A 19676-nucleotide genomic window follows, 5' to 3' on the forward strand; every position below is an offset into this window, starting at 1 on the left:
CATTTTATGCTCTGAAACAGATGTTTTCATCTTTTCTACCTCTGCAGACAAAGCACCTAAGGTCAAACTTTTAATGAATGTCACGCTGACTGGGGGCTGACAGCAGCCCTGAGCTCAGGGAGTTCTCCATGCGCGAGGGGGGAGGTGCCTGCGGGAGGGCAGTCACGGCAGGCGCACCTGCCTTCCCCGGCAGGCATGTGGGCCTGGCCTGCCCGTGGCTCCGTGGCCCCTGACCCATGGCTGCAGCATCCCCACTGCCCCTCCCCTCCCAGGCTCCCCCTCCCGCCCCCTGTCTCCCCTCTTGGGTGTCTTCACCCGGCCTGTGGGTCCCTCCTGGTGAATCGGTGGCCTTGGAGATCTGGTGGCCACGGTGTCTGGCGTCTACACAGGAAGCACTTCATATTGACGTGTTGGGAAGCAATCAGAGAAAAGTAGCAGCAGAATGAAGTACAGTCGTCTGCACACGGCTGGGGAGCACCTCAGACTCCCTTCCCCAGGCTCTGGGGGTCTGGCCTCCAAGCAAAAGTTCAGCGAGAAGATCAAGCATGCACACGAAAGTGCTTCTTAAAAATGCTACGTTTCCCATGGGGCGCCTGGGTGGCTCAGTCGGTTGAGCGTCTGACTTTGGCTCAGGTCGTGATCTCGCGGTTCATGGATACGGGCTCTGTGCTGACAGCTCGGAGCCTGGAGCCTGCTTCAGATTCTGCGTCTCCCTCTCTCTCTGCCCCTTCCCTGCTCACACTGTCTCTTTCTGTCTCTTAAAAATAAATAAACGTTAAAAAAAAATTTTTTTAATTTCCCAATTGAATTTGTTTCCGGGTCCTGTTACGTGGTCTAGAGAAACCACCCATCTTTTTCCAAAGAGAGCCTGTTTATTGTTTCTTCATCAAGCATCTGAAAGGAGTCTCAGTACCAGCCATCGGCTTCCAAGCGATCGGACGCGAAGGGTCTGTTGTAACTCAGGGCCGGGGGCCGTGCACGCTCCTTCAGGACTTGCCCGCCCCGGACCCCCTTCCCCAGCGGCTGCCGACCGTGTGTGCGTCTCCTTCCTGCCTGACTCCCACACCCTGTGCCGGTCTGCCCCTCGGTCTGTGCTCATCTGCTCGGCTGTCTGTGACCTGGGTGCCCAACAGGCTGCAGGCTTGGGGTCGGCAGACCGCCCTCCCCCTGCGGCCGGGCCCTGATGCTGCACAGAGACCTCGCGCCTGGGCGAGAGGTGCACCTGTCCCGTGACGTCGCTGAGGACACTTGGAAACCATGAAAAGAAGCTGCCCGGTGTCCCCTGAGCAAGAGGAGGCTGATCCCAGCACTGGAGGGTGGGCGAGCCCCTGACCCCATGTTCTCACTGGACTCCTGCCTCCTCATGAAAGCGGCTATTCCCACAGGCTTCACGGAAGGCCCTTCGGTTCTAGTAGGAGCACAGCTGGTGTGGCCGGCGGGAGGAGCCCGCGCTCAGCTACTCTGCCCTCAGTGCGTGCAAACCACGGTGCCGGAGGCAGGTTCCAGTCCGGGAACCTGGCCAGGGACCTGCTCAAGACCTTAGGTCATGGTCACCCCAAGGCAGCAGTCTCATTGCCAAGGCCGGAATGAAATACCAGGCCGGGAGGCGTGTCCGAAGCCACTTTGGACACGAACGCACAGTCTTGAAAGGGCCAGAGAGGTCATGCCTTTCGGTTCTGGATCTACCTGCGGCCCCCCCATCAGTGGGCTCACTTAGAGTGGCTCCTGGGTGTTGTCCACACACGGGCAGCACGTGATCTGCCTGGGACCGTCCACAGGAGCTTCAGGGACTGTAGGTCCGCTGGGGTCACGTGACTGCCCCTACAATCGGTCCCCCCCCAAGGCTGTCCCCAGCGACCCGTCACCACAGGAAATGGCTTGGCGTTGCAGCCACACAGAAATTTCGGTTGTTCGGGCCACTTTTGCAACTGCTGAGCTGCTGTGTCCCTGGTGACGTGCGCCCTGTGCTCGTATCTGTTGCCCCCTCGTCCTGGTGGAAACGGCTGGTCCTTCTCCCAGCCCCTCCCCATCCCCTGCCTCTTACAGGGTTTCCATGTGCTTCCTGGCCCACTCCCCCAAGAGGTCACATCTCCTCACGCATGTGGCAGTTTCTAGGCAGCCTGTCACTCCTGTCCCGTGCAGTGTCCCCATGACCAGGCTGGCGAGTCTGGGAACAACAGCATCCCCTAAGAAGGGTTCACCTGGAGGGCTTCTTCAGGGGGCTGTGGGGGTGCTGCCTGCCGCATGACAGGAGACCCCACCCCGGGCAGGTCTGGGGAGAAGGAACCTGGAGGCGGGACCCCTAGGAGGCAGAGTCCTGAGGACCACAGAGCCCAAGCCGGAGAGAGCCAAGCAGCACCATTCCAGCCACCCTCGGGGCAGGAATAATGAGTAACAGGCCCACAGAACGGCCAGCCACCAGCACTGGGTCCCACGGCAGGACATCAGCCTTCGTACCTGGAATTGTCCCGTCCCACAGTGACAGCTTTCAGGGAATGTCTGTTGAGATGAATTCTTCGTGGGAGGAAGTTGGGGTTTCAAGTGTTTGCCGGCCCTGAGGCTGATTTTGTGTTGGTCAGAGTTTGCGGTTAGATTCGACAGTAAAGCACGAGCCCCTTGAAGATCGTGGGTCGTTAGCCTATGCCATGGCCTGAGCGAACATTCTGTTTCATCCAGGTTTACAGCTAGGAGTGACGTCACCCACATGACACGTGGCCACTGTGGCGTTTCCAGCAGGAAGTCAAAGAGCAGTCATGCCTGAGTGGGAGGGCCCGGGGGTCTCAGGCTCCTTGGGTTCAGAGGCGAGGCTGTTCGTGCGGCGCCATCGGGCACCTCCGTGCGGTGAGGTCCCTCTCTGTTCTGCTTCCCTACCCGCGGGCACGGGCCTCCCCCGGCCCGGCTCGCGTGTTTCCCGGGAGAGGGCGTCCGGATGGGTGGCCTGCAGGCGGCAGCAGGGAATTCACTGAGTGAGCAAGGGGGTGCTGAGCCCAGCCCTCGGGGCAGCATGATTACAGGCGGGCCGGAGTCTGGCCAGTGGCCCAGGACTCCAGGCCGTGTCTGGCTTCTGTCCGTCGTCTGTCCTGGTCTCGGCAAAGGAAATGGAAACTGCGGTGGCCTGAAGAAAATGAACTCAGCAACTGAACGGTGGCGCACAGGGTAAATGAACATACAGGAGTGAGCCAATGAAAAGGCAGTCCCCAGCCACGCTAAGGAGACCTGGGTCCCGGGGCTAATCCGGGCTGCCTCGCCCCTGCCTCGCCTGGCAGGATGCACGTGGCCCAGCGCAGGCGGCACCCTGGCCTCCAGATTTTCTCCGCAGCTGACGGTGGGCCGATGCCGGGCTGGACAGCTGTCTCTCTTGTGGGGGTGACCTGTGCACCTGGACGTTGAGCAGCATCCCTGGCCTCTGCCCACTGGCCGCCAGCAGTGCCGCCATTTTGGAGACAGAAACCTGTCTCCAGATGTTGCCAAATGTCCCAGAGGGACCTCCAGCTGAGAAGCATCCGTGTGACCAGATGGCACGAGGCAGAGGGACCTGGGATGCTCAGCTGCCCGCTCTCTCCCCTGGGCTGGTGACAAAGCAGGGGGTCCGCATGCACCACTCCCTGTGGCCTGTGTCCCCGCCCCCATCGTGATGACCTCCCCACCTTCTCTGCACTCTTCTTGCACTGATGACGCATCCGTGTAATCGTTCAAACAACTTTCCTGTCCGTAACGATGGCTCATGAACTCAGCAAAACAAGTGTCCCATTTATAACAAGTTTCATAATGTCCCCTCGACTGTTGTAAACTGAACTTACACACTGTGATCTACACACACTACTTGAGACACTCATGTCTCTAAGTCCCCAAACGCTAACGTGACAGAAATAAAGGGAGGATCACTTTCAACAGAAAGCGTGAATTCTAATGGCAAGCGCTGTTCAGACTGGAGTGCTGGGAAGCGTGTTCCTTCCTGGCTGCAGATTCACCGGAATTTAGGGCTACCGGCTAGACTGGTGGGGACACTTATAAAGACACCGGATTCGCCCACCTGGTGGGGTTTTTGGAAATGGTAAAAAATTCTTGGTGAAACATCAAACCAAAGCTCTCCCTTCCCTTGATTTACGTGGTTACTTGCAGTCCTGAAGAATTCATTGTTCGTTAAAATTGCAAACACGCGCACACACACGCACAAAACCCCTTTGATTTAGATACCACACAGGGTTAGATTCAAGGCTTAAGTAACTAGATGGGAAGAGACATTCAAAGTCATATAGGACGTGAGCCCGGTCTTCATTGGGTGAGATTGCTTCGTGCTTCCCCAAAACTAGCATCTCTGGCCCTGGGATGTTGTGATGCTCTCCAAGTGTGTGACTGTCACAACTGTCCCATGTTTCCATGATGGCCCCTGGAGGCCACCCCCACGTAGAGCTGTAGTCCTGTCCAGTGGAAATCCGGGGTTCGGAAGCCCAGCTGTCTTCTCTCAACGATATCCCCATTGGCTAAAGTACTTAGTACACATTTAAAACAAAAAACTTGTTGACTTAATGAAGAAGACATTTCCCTGCAGGACACACAGCGTTCGATGCTATTTTTCTTCCTTGATTTCAACACCTGAAAGGGAACATTGTTCAGAGCCCTGGGCCCTTTCACCCGTGTCTTACTGCTTAGAAGGAAAGGAGGATGTATTTTAATACGCGGAGCTGAAGTATCCTTGCAGCGAAAACAGGAGGCTCCTAACGTCAACCACAGGAAAACACCTACTTAGAAATGATAAACCTTGCTCCTCGTCATATGCGGGTGGATGATGGTCACTAGACGCAGCAAACACTGTACTTCGGATTTGCAGAGGCTGGTGGCTGTTGTCAAGAGACAGCCATCTGTGCATTCACTCGCTGGAAACCACAGAGGTGTGTGATGTTTGTGGCTGGACATTTGGCCACTCTTGTGCACCTGGTGCAGGTGTTTGATGCTATAACATACCGGAAAGATTTTTGTATATATTTTTAGAGAGAGAGAGGGAGAACGTAAGCGGGGGAGAGGCAGAGAGAGGGAGACACAGAATCCGAAGTAGGCTCTAGGCTCTGAGCTGTCAGCAGTGACCCCGACATGGGGCTTGAACTCACAAACGGCAAGATCATGACCTGAGCTGAAGTTGGACACTTAACGACTGAGCCACCCAGGGGCCGTGAAGACCGATTTTTTTCTTAAATTAAAAATAAGTTTATTTTCTGTTGTAACTGCAGTATATGTTCCAAGTGGTGAATCTGGAAAACACCAGAACGAAGAGAACTGAGGACCCCATAATCACTCTCCCAGGGATGACCCCCACTCCACATTCTGCCAGCTGTGTCTCCATGCATAATGCAGGCGTATCTATTTTTAAAGTATAAAAAAATTGAGTGCAGACTGTACCTTAAAACCTGCTTTCTTTCTCCCCCGTGAACCTCTTTCCATGGCTGAATACATGTTCCTCTGCAGTTATTTTGGGGGCTGAAGTAGGCATTGTGTGATTGTGGTAAGTACCGAAGCTGCTTCCTATGGGATGCTTCCGTGTTTCCTCCTTTACCGTAGTGGCTAATTCACCAACCCCTGGCACCGAATCTGACAGTCTGTGGACACCTCCACAGGAGCCACTTGCTGGGCCAGAGAGCATGAACAGGCCGAGATCTTCGGCTGTCTTGGTCTGTGGACATGGTCTCATGCCCGTCTGCACCATGTGGGGACCTGCACACAGGAGCTTAGTGACGCTCCCTGGAAAGGCTGTTGAGGCCACCCGGCCAACTGCTGTTCTGCAGCCACAGGGACTGGCCCGTGTGAGTCCCCCAGCCACAGAGCGCCGTGCGGTCAGAGCTGAGTGAGGACCTGATGACCTGGAAGTTTCTGCTGGAGCCGCCCCTCATCACAGCGTCTGGGTCTGCTCCGCTGCATGCTCCTGCCGTGGTTCCACAAGCTTCCCGTGTACCTGAGCGAGTTCGGGAACGTGCTGTTTTAGAAAAACAAACGTGCAAACGGGACCCACGTATGCCATCGCCCCCGGGGCTGTCCAGATGCCCGCGCCTGCAGAGTTTACAGGGTCCGTGGGGGAGCTGTGGTCCTGGCCGCTGTCCTGGGCTATCTGTGCCAGACGTCATGTGCCAGAGCGATGCCACGGTCAGGTGTTGGAAGGAACTGAATAAGGCGCTTTCCCCCGAACGCGCTGCTGTTCCGAGCTGGTGCGCGGGAGCCGGCAGGGTGCTGGACCAAGCGGGGTGAACGGTGAGGGGCACCTGACCCTGGCGGCACAGAGCAGATGCGCCCGTGGTGCTGGGCACTCAGTGCTGGGACTTCGCTGCTTGCGGAGGAGGTGCTGGGGTCCCAGGTGTGGCAGGCGGGTCCCAAGGTGCCCGCCTGCTCTCCCATCTCAGGGCCGGGCCCAGAGCCTGGAGCTGGCGGTGCATGTGGGGCCTGTCGGGTCTGCGAGTGAGCGCCGGGATCCCACACGCCGACGCCCCTCGACCTCCAGCCTCACCGGCTCCTGTACCTGCACCCGGGGCGAACCCCAGGAACGTCGCCCGGTCCCGCCCTCTAGTCTTCCTTGTCCTCCATATCCCGGAGACCTCTGTGCCCCCCAGCCTGCTCAACACGATTTCGATTTCCTTTTGTGCCAAAAGGAAGTAAATCTGAAATGTAAGCGGTGTTGTTTTCTGGGTGCTGAGATTCCAAGTGGTTTCCTCTCCTCCGCCGTTCCTCATGTGCCCTCACTTTTTCCGTGTCTGTGTATCAGCCTTTTAATGGGGAAAGGCAACAATTGTCCATTAATGTCCTTAGGGCTCAGCTCCAGGAAGCACGTGTCTTCACGCGCCCCGCTCTCAGTGACAAGCGGCCATACGAGGCGTGTCTTCCAGAATTCACAGAGCATCTGTCCCCCGCGAAGAGCCCCTGACGCATGCGTGTGTCTGTTCTCCCCTAGGTGCCTCAGGACGAGTGGGGGGGGTGCCCCACGGGCGGCAAGGACGAGGAGATCCCCTGCCGGAGAATGAGGAGCGGGAGCTACATCAAAGCCATGGGCGACGAGGAGAGTGCGGAGTCCGACTCCAGCCCCAAGACGTCACCCACGGCGGCCATGCGGCCAGAGCCCCTGCTCAAGCCCATCGGACCAAGGCCGCTGGCAGATCTCCAAACGTAAGCCCTCCTCCCCCGCTTCCCTGTCCGGCCGTAGGCCCGTCGTGGCCGCCTTCACATTTCTGAGTTGCGAATATTAGATGGATGGCCACCGGTTTCAAGACCTTCAAAAAATGTTTTGTTTAGTTCTTTTAAAAGCCATACGTTTGGTCATTTACTTGGGTGATTTCTATGTCAGTTAATCATAAAGCCACCGACATAGCCAGTGTGATCCATCCTGTGTTCTCAGGCGATGGCGGGTTGGTTTTCCAGGAGCGTATTTGTGTGCACACGTGCGTGTCTGTGTGTGAAAATCACGATAGGGGCTGTGCTGTCGGCTGAAACTTTGTAAGTGCGTTTGTAGGCAACCTTTCTGTTTGTGGGGGAGGGGACAGAACCTGTATGACTTTCACAAGTACAATAGCATATGCTTTATGATACTGTCCAAACATAGATGGCTGATAAATTTAACTGATTTTCAAAAGATAAGCAGGGGAAACTATGTGGGAATGAGGTATTCATATGAACTGTGCAAAACATGGCCCTTACCACTCGCCTTGCTCTGTCTGTCCAGTCCCAGCAGCTAAGTTTGGATGCACATTTGACCCTTGGGCAACACGGGCTTCTGGATTCGCTGACCCCTTGGCAGTCGAAAGTCTGCGTACGACTTTTGACTCCCCCAAAAGCTTAACTACTAATAGCCTACTGTTGGCTGGAAGCTTCACCAATAACATAAGTAGTCAATTAACACATAATTTATATGATGTATGTACAATATACCGTGTTCCTATAATAAAATAAGCTAGAGGAAAATGTTATTAAGAAAATCCTAAGCGGGGCACCTGGGTGGCTCAGTAGGTTGAGCGTCCGACTTCAGCTCAGGTCACGATCTCACAGTTGGTGGGTTCGAGCCCCACATCGGGCTCTATGCTGACCGCTCGGAGCCCGGAGCCTGCTTCGGATTCTGTGTCTCCCTCTCTCTCTGCCTCACCCCCGCTTGCCTTCTGTCTCTTTCTCAAAAATAAGTAAATGTTAAAAAAATTAACGAATTTAAAAAAAGAAAACCCTAAGCAAGAGAAAATACATTTACTGTGCTGCACTGTATGTATTGGAAAAAATCCACGCAGAAGGGGACCCGCGCAGTTCAGACCCGTGCTACTCAAGGCTCAGCTGTCTGGCTCCTCCCCCTGCAAGCTGTAGGTTTCCCACGTGAAGGTTCGGCACCCGGGGACCCGCTTCTTTGTGTCTTGCTGGTGTCGCAGAGTCGTTCACCATAACCCGTGAGCATGGGGACGAAGCCCCGGACTGAGGTGTGATCTCTGTGTCGTCCCTGCCCGTGCCTGGTGCACGCGGTGACCAGCAAAACAGCGTTGCGACTCCTCCCAGCCCCTGCAGCTCGTCACTAACGTTAGCGTGCAGGGTGCACAATCAAACTGTAAATTGCAGCCACATCTCACACTTCACCAGCGCAAACCACGTCTTTGCGACCTGGTTCGGTTTAAGTCAGTGACCGTGTTGGGAATGCCGGACGGGAAGTGGGGTGGAGGCAGACACCGCGGCCTGTCTCACTCCACGCGGGTCTCCGCTCTGCCTCACACAGAGAAGACTGTCGGGTTTGTCGGGGACAAGCTTGGGGCGAGCACTGATGTGCTGGAGGGACGCCGGGGAAGGGAGGCGTGCATAAGCAAAGACACAGTCGGGCAGCGCCATTACTAGAAAGTTTCCTCAGGACTTAAGACGCCGTGGAGCCAGGCGCAAACCTGGCCGGCCACCGCAGCAGGGCAGGGAGCCGACCAGCTGTTTCCCTGGGCTGCTTCGGGTCACGTTTGACGATCGTGAAGCATCAGGACTCACACAGGCAACCGCTGTGCTGAGCAGGTCTGGGGGCTCAAGCTGGGGACAGTCACGCACGGTCTGGGGGCTCTGAACCACTGGGCACGTGGCCACTGGCGTGGGCTGGCATTTGGAAAGTTTGTGATTCCTACCACGATTGCATACGTTTAAAGCAAACCACAGGAAAGAAAAAGAAAGGCAGGCTGTGTTTTAATGGTGGGCGGGGATCAGGTCGTGTTCAGAATTACGAACTTTATTTTCGTGTTAATGACTTTCCTCCCCTTTGCCGTGCAGGCCCCCAGGGACTAGCCCTCCCCCGACCTTCTGCGTGTCCATCCTGGATTTGTCCTCGGGACCTGAGACCACCTCATTCTCCCGCGGGTGGAGACCGCCCGGGGTCTGGTACTGGGTGCCCACCAGACAGCGTTAGGAGTTTACATTTGTAAAACCCACACCATGACCCAAAACAGTCAAAATTCCCTCCAAAACCCAAGAGCCACGAAGGGGCCGAGACCACCTGACGTCACAATCCAGGTGTGGACCGTCCACAGGCGGAAGTCAGGCTGGGCGTTCGCGCACGGCTGGTTCCTGAGTGCCTGAGCCACGTCCGCCCCGGTAGAAGTTGGGGGAATGAGTCATCAGTGGTGCCTAGCCGCTGACCCTCTTCCAGACTTAGCCCGACCCCCGCCCTCGGCCCCCACGGCGCCACCCACACTGCCACAGAGATAGCCTGGCGGTTGGGCTGCACTTCCCCACACTCCGTCCCCCCATCCAGGCTTCCAGCAAGCGCTGGGGCACCGAGCTGAGTTCCGTGCATAAGCGTGCGGATGATTCTCTCCCCTCATCTGGCACGGCCCTGGAGCAAACAAGACAAGGAGGGCAGTGTGGCGAGGTGACCCCAGGGTGCCGTGCCCGATAGGAGCCCTCTGTGGATTTGCCACGTCCACGGAGGCCCCGTGAGTCCATCTTCTGTAGAAGTTCTGTTACTGGGACGCACATCCATTAAGTGATTGCTCTTACTGCCTAGCAGCGTCTTCGCCCATGTTGCATTTGTTTAGAATTTTACAGATTTTGGCGTGATTTCATTTCTTGCCATCTTAAGCGGCGTCACAAAAGCTCAACTATTTACTCAGAACCCCCGACTCAGACAAGTGAGGTGACGAATGTCACAGAAGCGCCCCCACAGGCTTAAAATGAAAGTAGTGGCTTTAACCCCACACCCAGAGTGAGAGCGTTTGCCTGTGGATGGCAGGATCGCGCGCCCAGAGACCAGCGGGTGTCACGGGAAAGTGGACAAAGGAACACGTGGACTCCTAAGAGCAGCGGTGGCCGGGGACCCCCAGATGAGCGGACCCGCGTCCTGGAGAACATTAACCTGCCCCTCACCTCACCCCTGTGCCCACTGCCTGTGGTTCCTGGGGACCTGCCCTGAGCACTGGGGACGCCCCCGGTCCCGCGAGGATCGTTTGCGTCAGCTTAATCTGATATGCGGTCCCTTCCCACAAATAGCGCGTCCCTATTCTGGTCTATTCTACACCCAGACTGTGAAGCAACATTGATAGTTCTTACGTTGGATTTAAGTTGTTTCTTTTTTCTTTTCTGGTTAGTTGAATTGAGAAGTCAAAGCTCTTATAATTTTGAACATCTCTGAGTCCTCTCTCAGGAGGCTAGCATTTTAAATTTATGGAGAAAGGACTCATTTCAAGAACTACTTTATACATAAAGATAAGCACAGGTGGATATGAGGTATAAGCATAAGAATCTTATCAGTGTATGTGGGTGTGTATCGTGTGTGTGCACACTTACACACGTATGCGTGTATGTGTGTGTGTGAATGTTTTATGGCTTTCAGATGGAGAAGACATATCCAAACGTTATTCCACAGTGAGAAATCACAAGAAAATGACAGATTTGAATTCATAGTATTAACAACTGACTCATAGTCAAAGTGAACAAACCTACCAACAAATTAAAAGTATCATCATGAAGGTAAAACAATAATTAAAGTTATTAATTTTAATTAATGTTTTACTATTAACTGGGGAAATGTTTTGCCATTTAAGTGTCACACTTGTGTTCTTAATACATGGAGACGCCTTACAAATTAATGAGAAAAAATAAACACCATGATGTAAATATGGGTAAAGCCAGGAAAAGATTATTCACATACCTTAGAAATCACTAAAACTTTCCAGAGGGTATTTTAGCATACCATTTGAAACTAGAAATCTAAAGACACATTCTAAAGAAATTTCTGAAAAGCACACAGAGATGTACAAAAATACAGTGATGTTCACTGTTTCATCGTAGGTCGTTGTAAGAAACTATAAATCACCTAAACACCCATCAGTAGGGATTGGGTCCCACTTTGGAGAACTTGTCCCCTGACTCACCCGCTCCTGTAAGGAGTGATGTGTGCTGTTAGGGCATAAAAGTTTAACCCACAGTCCACTGCTATCGGACCGACTGAGTAATAGATATACCAACACTAGAATGCCGTTTATAGAATATACTAGAACATTATGCAGCCGTAAACATGAGTCAGACTTGCACGTACTGATGTGGCAAGATACAGGTTGTATAAATTTTAGAAAGCAAGGTGTAGCACGTTATAAAACACGCACTTCCTGTATAATAAAGATGGAGAAATAAGAATGAAATTCCTATAGGTTTATATTACATAAGGAAACAATGAAAGAATGCATAAGAAACTAATGAAAACAGTTTATGTCTAAGGAAGGAGGGAAGGAAGTAGACGCCATGGGGGCAGGAGAACAGCCTGGTGTCCCATCTTTCCTGCTTGGCGTTAATGCCATCACTCGTGCAAGTGTGCGCTCTACTCAACGGTGTATGAGACGCACCTTAAATAAAAGGAGAAGGTGAACTGAACTGTCTCATCCGTATGGCAGGACACTAGGTAGCCAGCCAGTCTGTAGAGCGAGGTGTCTCTACAAATTCGCATAGAAGGATGTCCATTTAGTCCTTCGTTGGGAAAAGCAGCGTGGGGAGGTAGCAGGTGAACGGAGTCCCAGTCCTGCCTCGGATGTGGGCACGAGGGAGAGTCCGTCCGTGCCACGCTGACATCGAGAGGAAAGCCGGGAGCCCTGCAAGACCACCATCCGCAGAGCTGGGGAGGTTCAGACCCCTCCAGCAGGGACTGGACTGGCAAGCTGTGTCTCGTGAGGCGGTGTCAGCCTGAGTGTCAGCAGCTGCTCACAGCTGCTAGTGCGGATCCGTGGGAACCCCCGGCCCACGGGGAGTGCACAGCCCCCTGCTCCTCTCAGCAGCCCTCCGCTGCTGGGAGCAGGGCTGGAGATGGGAGAGCCCCTCACCCCACCCGCTGGAGCAGCTGTGCGCTTCCCCACCTTCAGGGAACATGTAGACCCCTGCGGTCCCTGGCTGCACCGCAGCTTCCTGCGGCACAAGGCCGTAAGCTGCCAGAGGGGGTGTGGGTAAACACGCAGGGGAAAGATAGCGGAAAAACCCTCCACCCACAGTCCTGGCTCACATCCTCATCCAAGAGCAGAATAGCTGTCCTTCCACCGGGAGGGCCAGGAAAGGCTCCCCAAACAAGACCGGGGCAGGGTGCAGCTGCTGCAGGGGTGGCGGGGGCCCTGGAGAGCACTCCCCCTCCCTGCATTAGACACGCAGGGCTCCTAGTGGCCGCCTGTTCCACACAGGGAACATCCCCCTGCCATCATCACAGGATAGCAAACAGTGGGAGGGGGGACAGCTGGACGGAAGCCCTGTCAGTGGCCCGGGCACGTGGCGGTGGGGACATCCAGCCCTCACCCTGAGACAAAGGCAGTGGTGGCCGGATCTCACCTGGCAGAACACGAGGTATGTCCGCTCCCAAACATGAACCCTACTTACCTCTGTTTCTGCCATTGTGCGCACGGTGGCCAGCATCCCCCAGAATTTAGACATAGTACAACAAAACCCACTCTCAAGACGCAGAGCCACCCAGAGAATTTAGAGACCGTGAAGCTATCAGAACCTCAAAATGCTTGGTTAACATAACAAAAGACCCAGGGGAAGAGGGTGAGGGATGAAAAGTGCTAGGAAGAGGCAGACAAATACTGCAAATAAAAATCGTGTCAGAAAGAAGGCGTCTTGCCGATGAACTCATCAGTGGACATAACGTAACTGAGTAACCAATCCGGGAGTTTGAAGATAGGTCCCCAGAATTTACCGAACAGAAGCTCAGAGGGGAAAAGAGCGGGTGAAAAAGCAGAAGAGAACATTCCGGAGCCTGTGGGAAAATACCTGACACTCTCGCACACGCAGGATCGGAACCCCGGGAGCAACCGAGGAAGGCGAGCACGTCCCAAGAGTGCCCACAAATAGTGACACAAATCCCAGATTGGAGAATCTCAGAAAATCTCGACAAAGAGAAATACAAGAAACCAAACTCCACACATATATACAGACATCGTACTCAAACTAGCAGAAACCAAGGAGACAGAGAATAGCTTGAGGAAAGCTGCAGAAAAATAAAAGCCGCTACATACAGAGGAAAAAAACTTGGGGCAGACTTTTCACCATAAGTTACTGGAGCCGGGAAACAAGGAAGTGACATCTTTAAAGCACAGGGGAAAAAAAACAAAACAAAACAAAAAAACAAAAAAACCGCCAGCCAGAATTCTAGACTGACAAATGTCTTTCATGGGGCACCCAGCTGGTTCAGTCAGCCAAGCGTCTGACTCTTGATTTCGGCTCGGGTCACGATCTCACGGTTTCGGGAGTTCAAGCCTCACATTGGGCTCTGTCCTGATGGCGCAGAGCCTGCTTGGGATTCTCTCTCTCCCTCTCTTTCTCTCTCTGCCCCTCCCTACTCATGCTCTCTCTCTCTCTCTCTCTCTCTCTCAAAATAAGAAAAAGAAAAGAAAAATGGCTTTCATGAGTAGAAGTGAAATAAGGGCTATGTTATAAAAACCAAAGCTGGAAAATCGTTGCCAACAGACAAGTAGCACAAGAAATATTGAGAGAAGGTCGTTGAGCGGGCGTATGAAGTCATATGACAGTGGCAGACACTTGCAACCCTTCAGAGAAAGGAAGAGCTCCGTGTCTCCGTCGTGACCCCACGATCTGCCAAAACGCACAGAGCCGCACACAAAACGGAGGCACCCGCAGATCCGGCGACTGAACCAGAAGTGGGAGAACCAACACTGAGTCTGCGCAAGCAGTTCCTCGGGGGTGACAGACGGACTTTCTTCTGGGGCGGGAAGAGGACGAGTGGACGTCAGCCTCACTGCCTTTTTCTGAGGTGTTCGTGTCCAGGCAACTCGAGATGTGAGATGAGCCCAGCCCCTGCTCACTCCCCCTTGGCTGATGGTGGGGTGAGGAGACCTGGGGGAGGGGCGGAAGAGAACCTGCCTGCCGGGTGGCCTGCCTCAGAAGATGGGCTCGGGTGTCCTTTCCGGCTCATCAGCCTGGGAAAAGCTACCTTTTCCCAAACATACAGTAACCTGGTCATGTGGGTCAGCTGGCTGATTGCTCTGTGAGTCTCCCAGAATCCACTGGCCCGTGACAAACGGTGATACCACTGGGCTACCGGGGAGGGGTCGGGTCCCCTTCTGAGACACAGTGGAGCCCACCCGAGAAACCTTTGAAAGAAGTCACGAGGGGCGCCTTGGTGGGTGGCTCAGTCGGTTAAGCGTCCGACTTCGGCTCAGGTCATGATCTCGTGGTTCGTGGGTTCGAGCCCCACGTCGGGCTCTGTGCTGACGGCTCAGAGCCTGGAGCCTGTTTCAGATTCTGTGTCTCTCTCTCTCTCTCTGATCCTCCCCCGTTCATGCTCTGTCTCTCTCTGTCTCAAAAATAAATAAGATGTTAAAAAAAAATTAAAAAGAAAAAAAAGAAGTCACGGGGTGTTCGGAATATTCAGAACCCATCTAGAGAGAGTAACTGGGGGCCTCTCAAAGCGCTTCCCTCATTCCCACCAGCACCGTGAGTGTTGGCATTTTCTGTTTCCTGATCCTGGGACCCCGTTTTGGATTTGGGCTCAAAATCTCCTTCAGACCGCTCAGCTCCTGGCACGTCTCAAACAGCAGCCCGGAAGCCCACTTCCCGTTCCCCATGCCGTCCTCCCCCTCCGCTCTCTAGCTCGGATGCTGCGTGCCCCCGGTTAATGTAGCCGAGTCCCATGGCAGATGCTTCATGGTCCAGCCCCGGGACGGCCTGTGAGGCCTCACTTCCCACTGGGCCCGAACTCCCAGGTCTACATTCCGGCCCTCCGGAACCACTCAGAGTTCCCGAATGCACCACGGGCCCCAGCAGTCCTGGGCTCTTGCTCATGCTTCAGTGCCCAGCTCAGGATCACCTCCTCTGGGGAGTCTCCCCGGGTTAGGTGCCCCTGCAGGGTGCTCCCTTGGTGCCCCGTGCTTACCACTACCACACGCTTGCTTGCTGCCCCCGTCACTCGTGTGCTCGTGAGGGCAAGAGAAGCATTAGGTCTCATTGCCTTGCTCCGTGCACAGAGTGAGTGAGCTAAGCCAACGCCTCAGGAGCCACTTGTGAGGAATCCTCGCTCATCAGCTTAATTACAGAGCGGCTCTCAGGACACCGTCAAAGGAATCGTTTGTCCAGATTCTAAAAAGGAAGATCCTCAGTTGGCAAGATGTGTGTAAAGCTGATTCGCACCCACCCAGATCCTTACACTCTTGCATTAGTCCAGGAAGGGGCCAGACGCTAGCCTCCTGGAGAATATCGCACGCCTTTCAGCTGCGCTTCTTCCGTCAACAGGACACCATGCGCTCCCGCGGAGAAAGCACCCTCTGTCGCGGTTTCCACTGCCACCTATGGGCTGGTGGCTCCGTTTCTTTCCTTCAGCTGGAGGAACCCGGGAGCTCTGCGTCTCTGGGGCACTGCTCTCGTGAGTCCCGCCTCCTGGCTCCCAGGCAGCCTACAGCCTCTCTCGCCAGGGGGTCCCCACCCAGGAGGGGAGTGACCCCACTGTCCCCGGGGGGGGGGGGGGGAAGGTGGGCGCGCTCAGCTTCGCTGCTCGTTTCTAGTTCTCCATTTCACGTGCAGAAGAACAAGGACCCGGCCTCACACATCCTCACCTATTTTATGTTTGTCTAGTACGTTCCCAGCTTTACCTGATTTCATCTCTTAGGTTTTCAGCACACACACTGAGTCTGGTCTCATTCTGATTCTCTTCCTGTTGTTTTGATGTTTTTAAAGTCAAATCTAGAACTAAGTAAAAGGAAAGGCAAGTGAAAAGTTCCTCCTTAAAATTTCATGTTTTGTTTATTCCGTCTACTCCTCCTGTATTTCTAATGTTTGACTCCGAGAGCTGGTTTGCAGCCTACACCAACTAGTACTGTTCCTACGACCCCGCCTCCTTTTGCTCATGGAAACTCATGAGGACCATCAGCCCAGTGGGCTGCAGCACAGGGCTTGTCCAGCCCTTTTATGGGGAACCACACATTTAAATCCATAATCTACAGAACACAGAATTCTGCTTAACCAAATTTTGCTTATGCCACTGCAGATGCAGACAAGGAAGGCAGGTCTGGGTGGTCCTCTGCAGTGAGAAACCCTCCTAGTGGCCTGTGTCTCGAGAAGCCGGGGACACTGAAGCTTCACGACCCAGACGAAGTGGTGTCTATGTGGTCTGGGGGCCAGCCTCAGAATACACCATCAATCCGTTAATTAAATTACTAAATTGATTTTTTGAATTGCAAAATTATTCGTACTCCTTGTAACAAGCTACCCCAAGACAGAATTATATGAAGTAGAACATCATTCTCTCTCTCACATTCCCGTGCCTTGGGGAGTAGCCATTTCTGACAATCACACCCTGTCCGGACATTCTTGTGTGCACATAAATGTATATATGCACATATAATGTATACATATAATGTATAATGTGTATATATATATATATATATAGGGAACTGCCTCTGGGTTTTCATTCCTGCATGTAGTGTGCAGAGAAAAGGTAACTGTGAGTGAGGGTGTCACCTGCTTGCTGCCGGGATGGCACCACGGGGGGATCCCCTGGGACCTGTGTGCCTCTGAACCTGCATCCTCACAGTATGGCTACGGAGAATCTGACTAGAATGGCAGTAACTCCAAATTAGCTTTTACATTTACTGGTGCCCTTAGTCTATGAATAGTTTAAACATCTACGTCTGTACAGTCCTGAGGGGTAGTCATTGTGCTGACACTGCCCTATTGCGTTTCTCTAAAACCACATCAGGGCACTGTCTCAGAAACACCTGAAATACCAATCCAAAAACCAGAATACTGAGAGATACTTATAAGCTCATTCTCTGTGGGCAACACTACCCTGATACCAAAGCCAGACAAAGAAACTAAAAACAAAACAAAAAAACTACAGGCCGAAATCTCTGATGAATATTAATGTAAAATCCTCAACAAAATGCTAACAAAGAGAATTCAACAGCACATTAAAAGATCAGACTTCTGAAGAATATACCTTGAGAATCTCCCAATTTAGACGGTCGCCTTATGTCAAATACTGGCGCCGTTGTGGAAGTCCATTGACAATCCATGCATCTCTAGAAACATCAGGAAATAAGCGTCTTAGAATATTCTTATGGATTGGCTTATTGGGAAAATAATTTAGGCTGCGATGTCAATATTAGGGGTCATCTTGAGAACAGAAGGTGGGCATCTGGGATGCAGCTGGAGAATGTTTTAAGGGCCGGGTCATCCAATCAGCTCTTGCTTTGGTTTATCAATTTTCTGTAGCTTTCCTGTTTTCTGATTCATTAATTTATGCTTTTGTTGATTTTTTTCCTTTTTGTCTCCTTAGATCCATTTCATGATTTCTCTCCTTTTTCAGCTGAATGCCTATTTAGTAATAAATGTTTAATAAGACTACGAATATTCCTAACAGTGTGTCTTTTGCTGCATCTCCTATACCTTGATATGTGACACTTTCATTTTCACTACTTTATAGATATTCTGCAGCTTTGTTCTGATCCCCACTTTGATCAGGACCGAGTGAATTAACTGAAAGAAAGATACACTTACTAGATAAAGAGAGCCACTATTAAGTCTTTTTCTTCCTTTTAATTACTTTTTCAAACTTTTATAATTTAGGATGTTCTTTAATTTTAGTCACTTTTCCTTCTTAGCCCTTTTGGCAGGAAACTAGATTTAGAGATAGAGATAAAATGTTATCGTTTTTCCTTTTTTCCGCCATCTTTCCCATTTCTGATTATATGAGCTCTCAACTTTCCAAAAAGTCAAGTCATTCCCACTAACTCTCAAAGCTGCAAAATGCACTTATGCACTCTCCGGTCTACTCATGAGCTATTTTCGTGCACTTTTCTGCTGTTCGTCTAGCTTTCGTGTGTGCCTTCCTGCTCAGGAACTCAAGCATTCTCTCAGTTCGTCTCTCGGCTTGTGACAGAGCTCTGACAGCATAATGGACAGAGAATTGTTCCCCTTCGATCAGCGAAGGGTGTTGAAAGCATTGTTCTCTGAACGCGAGTAACTCTCTTCACTTTTGTAGACTTCAAAATGTCTAGCAGCACAGAAGCATCCGTCGTGCTCCTGTGACAAGTCAGAGAGCATTTCTGTTAATAACTCAGAATCGATCAGCTGCTGAAGGGCTGTTTCCAGAGAACGTGCTGAATAAGGAGAAAAGAGCAGAGGCAAATCTGTAAGGTGTGGGGGCAACATTAAACAACATGAAACCCAATACTAAACTTGAGGCCGCAGGAAGTCTCACTCTGTATAACGGCCCCAATGTGGTAAAGAGAATTTCTTCTTTGGAATTCATTGCCTTCTTTGGTGCATGATACATAACATATGAATTCGTTCATTTATTCATACAATAAATTGGTATGTGCTGAAGACTGAGTATATAAATATGATAATTATCTAGTAAATGAATAAATAGATGTATCACCAGGACATTAATGAGGCACCTGAAACTAAATAATTAATAATTACAGATGTAATTTTCACAGAGCTAAGAAAGTGAGATTTTGAGGAACTAAATTGCTTTTGAAATAACTTTACATTAGAATAAAAATGTTTGAAGCTGAGAAATTTGGCAATGTATATCAAAAACATTTATATCAATTCCACTTAATGGAACCCTAAAGAAATAGTCAAATTTCAATAAAAGGTTTAATCAAAACAAAAGGAAATCCTAGAAGAAATTCCAATTGTTTGCTATTATTTGTAGTGAAGAATTAATTAGAAACAGTAAATATCCATTAACGTGCAAAATGATACTTATTTGTCACCAATTATAAATGTTTACAAAGAATTGTTCATTGGATAACAAAATGGTTATGGTATTATGTTTATAAAATTTCTGAGACTCCAACATTGGAAAAGTCATAGCAAAATCTGCAAAGATTATGTGGTGTGCAAAAGTCCAAGATGACCCTCTTCTGTGTATCGTCCTTTCCCTGTGAGTGTGGGTGGCCAGTGCGTACCGTGACGTAGCCCTCTCTCGGCCACGTGACTTTATGTGGCAAACGGACCTGATCCCCGAGGCTGGACCTCATAGCAGTTTTCTCTGGCTGGTGGCAGGAAGGGAAGCCAGAGATCTGATACAGGAGAAAGACTGGACGGGCCATTCGTGGCTCAGAGGGGTCCGCCTGGAAAGAACCCGAGGCGGCCTCTCGGAGAGGACAGTCTTTGGCCAACAGCCAGAAAAGAGAGTGGACCCCCTTCCTGCAACCACAAGGAGCAGCCTTCTGCCAACAACCTGAGTAAGCGTGGAC

The 19676-nt window shown here is 51.9% G+C and overlaps 1 protein-coding gene across 12 annotated transcripts in view; it reads left to right on the top strand.

Annotated features, from left to right (window-relative positions):
- The window catches only part of DLGAP2 (DLG associated protein 2), a 783073-nt gene that overhangs the window by 662032 nt on the left and 101365 nt on the right, over positions 1-19676 (top strand). For all 12 annotated transcript variants that reach the window (XM_042982841.1, XM_042982842.1, XM_042982836.1 and 9 more), the window contains one exon: positions 6935-7146. In XM_042982841.1, the coding sequence (XP_042838775.1) occupies positions 6935-7146 (212 nt within the window). The remainder of the gene's footprint in view (positions 1-6934; positions 7147-19676) is intronic.

The sequence above is a fragment of the Panthera tigris genome, chromosome B1 (genome assembly GCF_018350195.1).
Source record: "Panthera tigris isolate Pti1 chromosome B1, P.tigris_Pti1_mat1.1, whole genome shotgun sequence".
In the NCBI taxonomy this organism is placed as follows: Eukaryota; Metazoa; Chordata; class Mammalia; order Carnivora; family Felidae; genus Panthera; species Panthera tigris.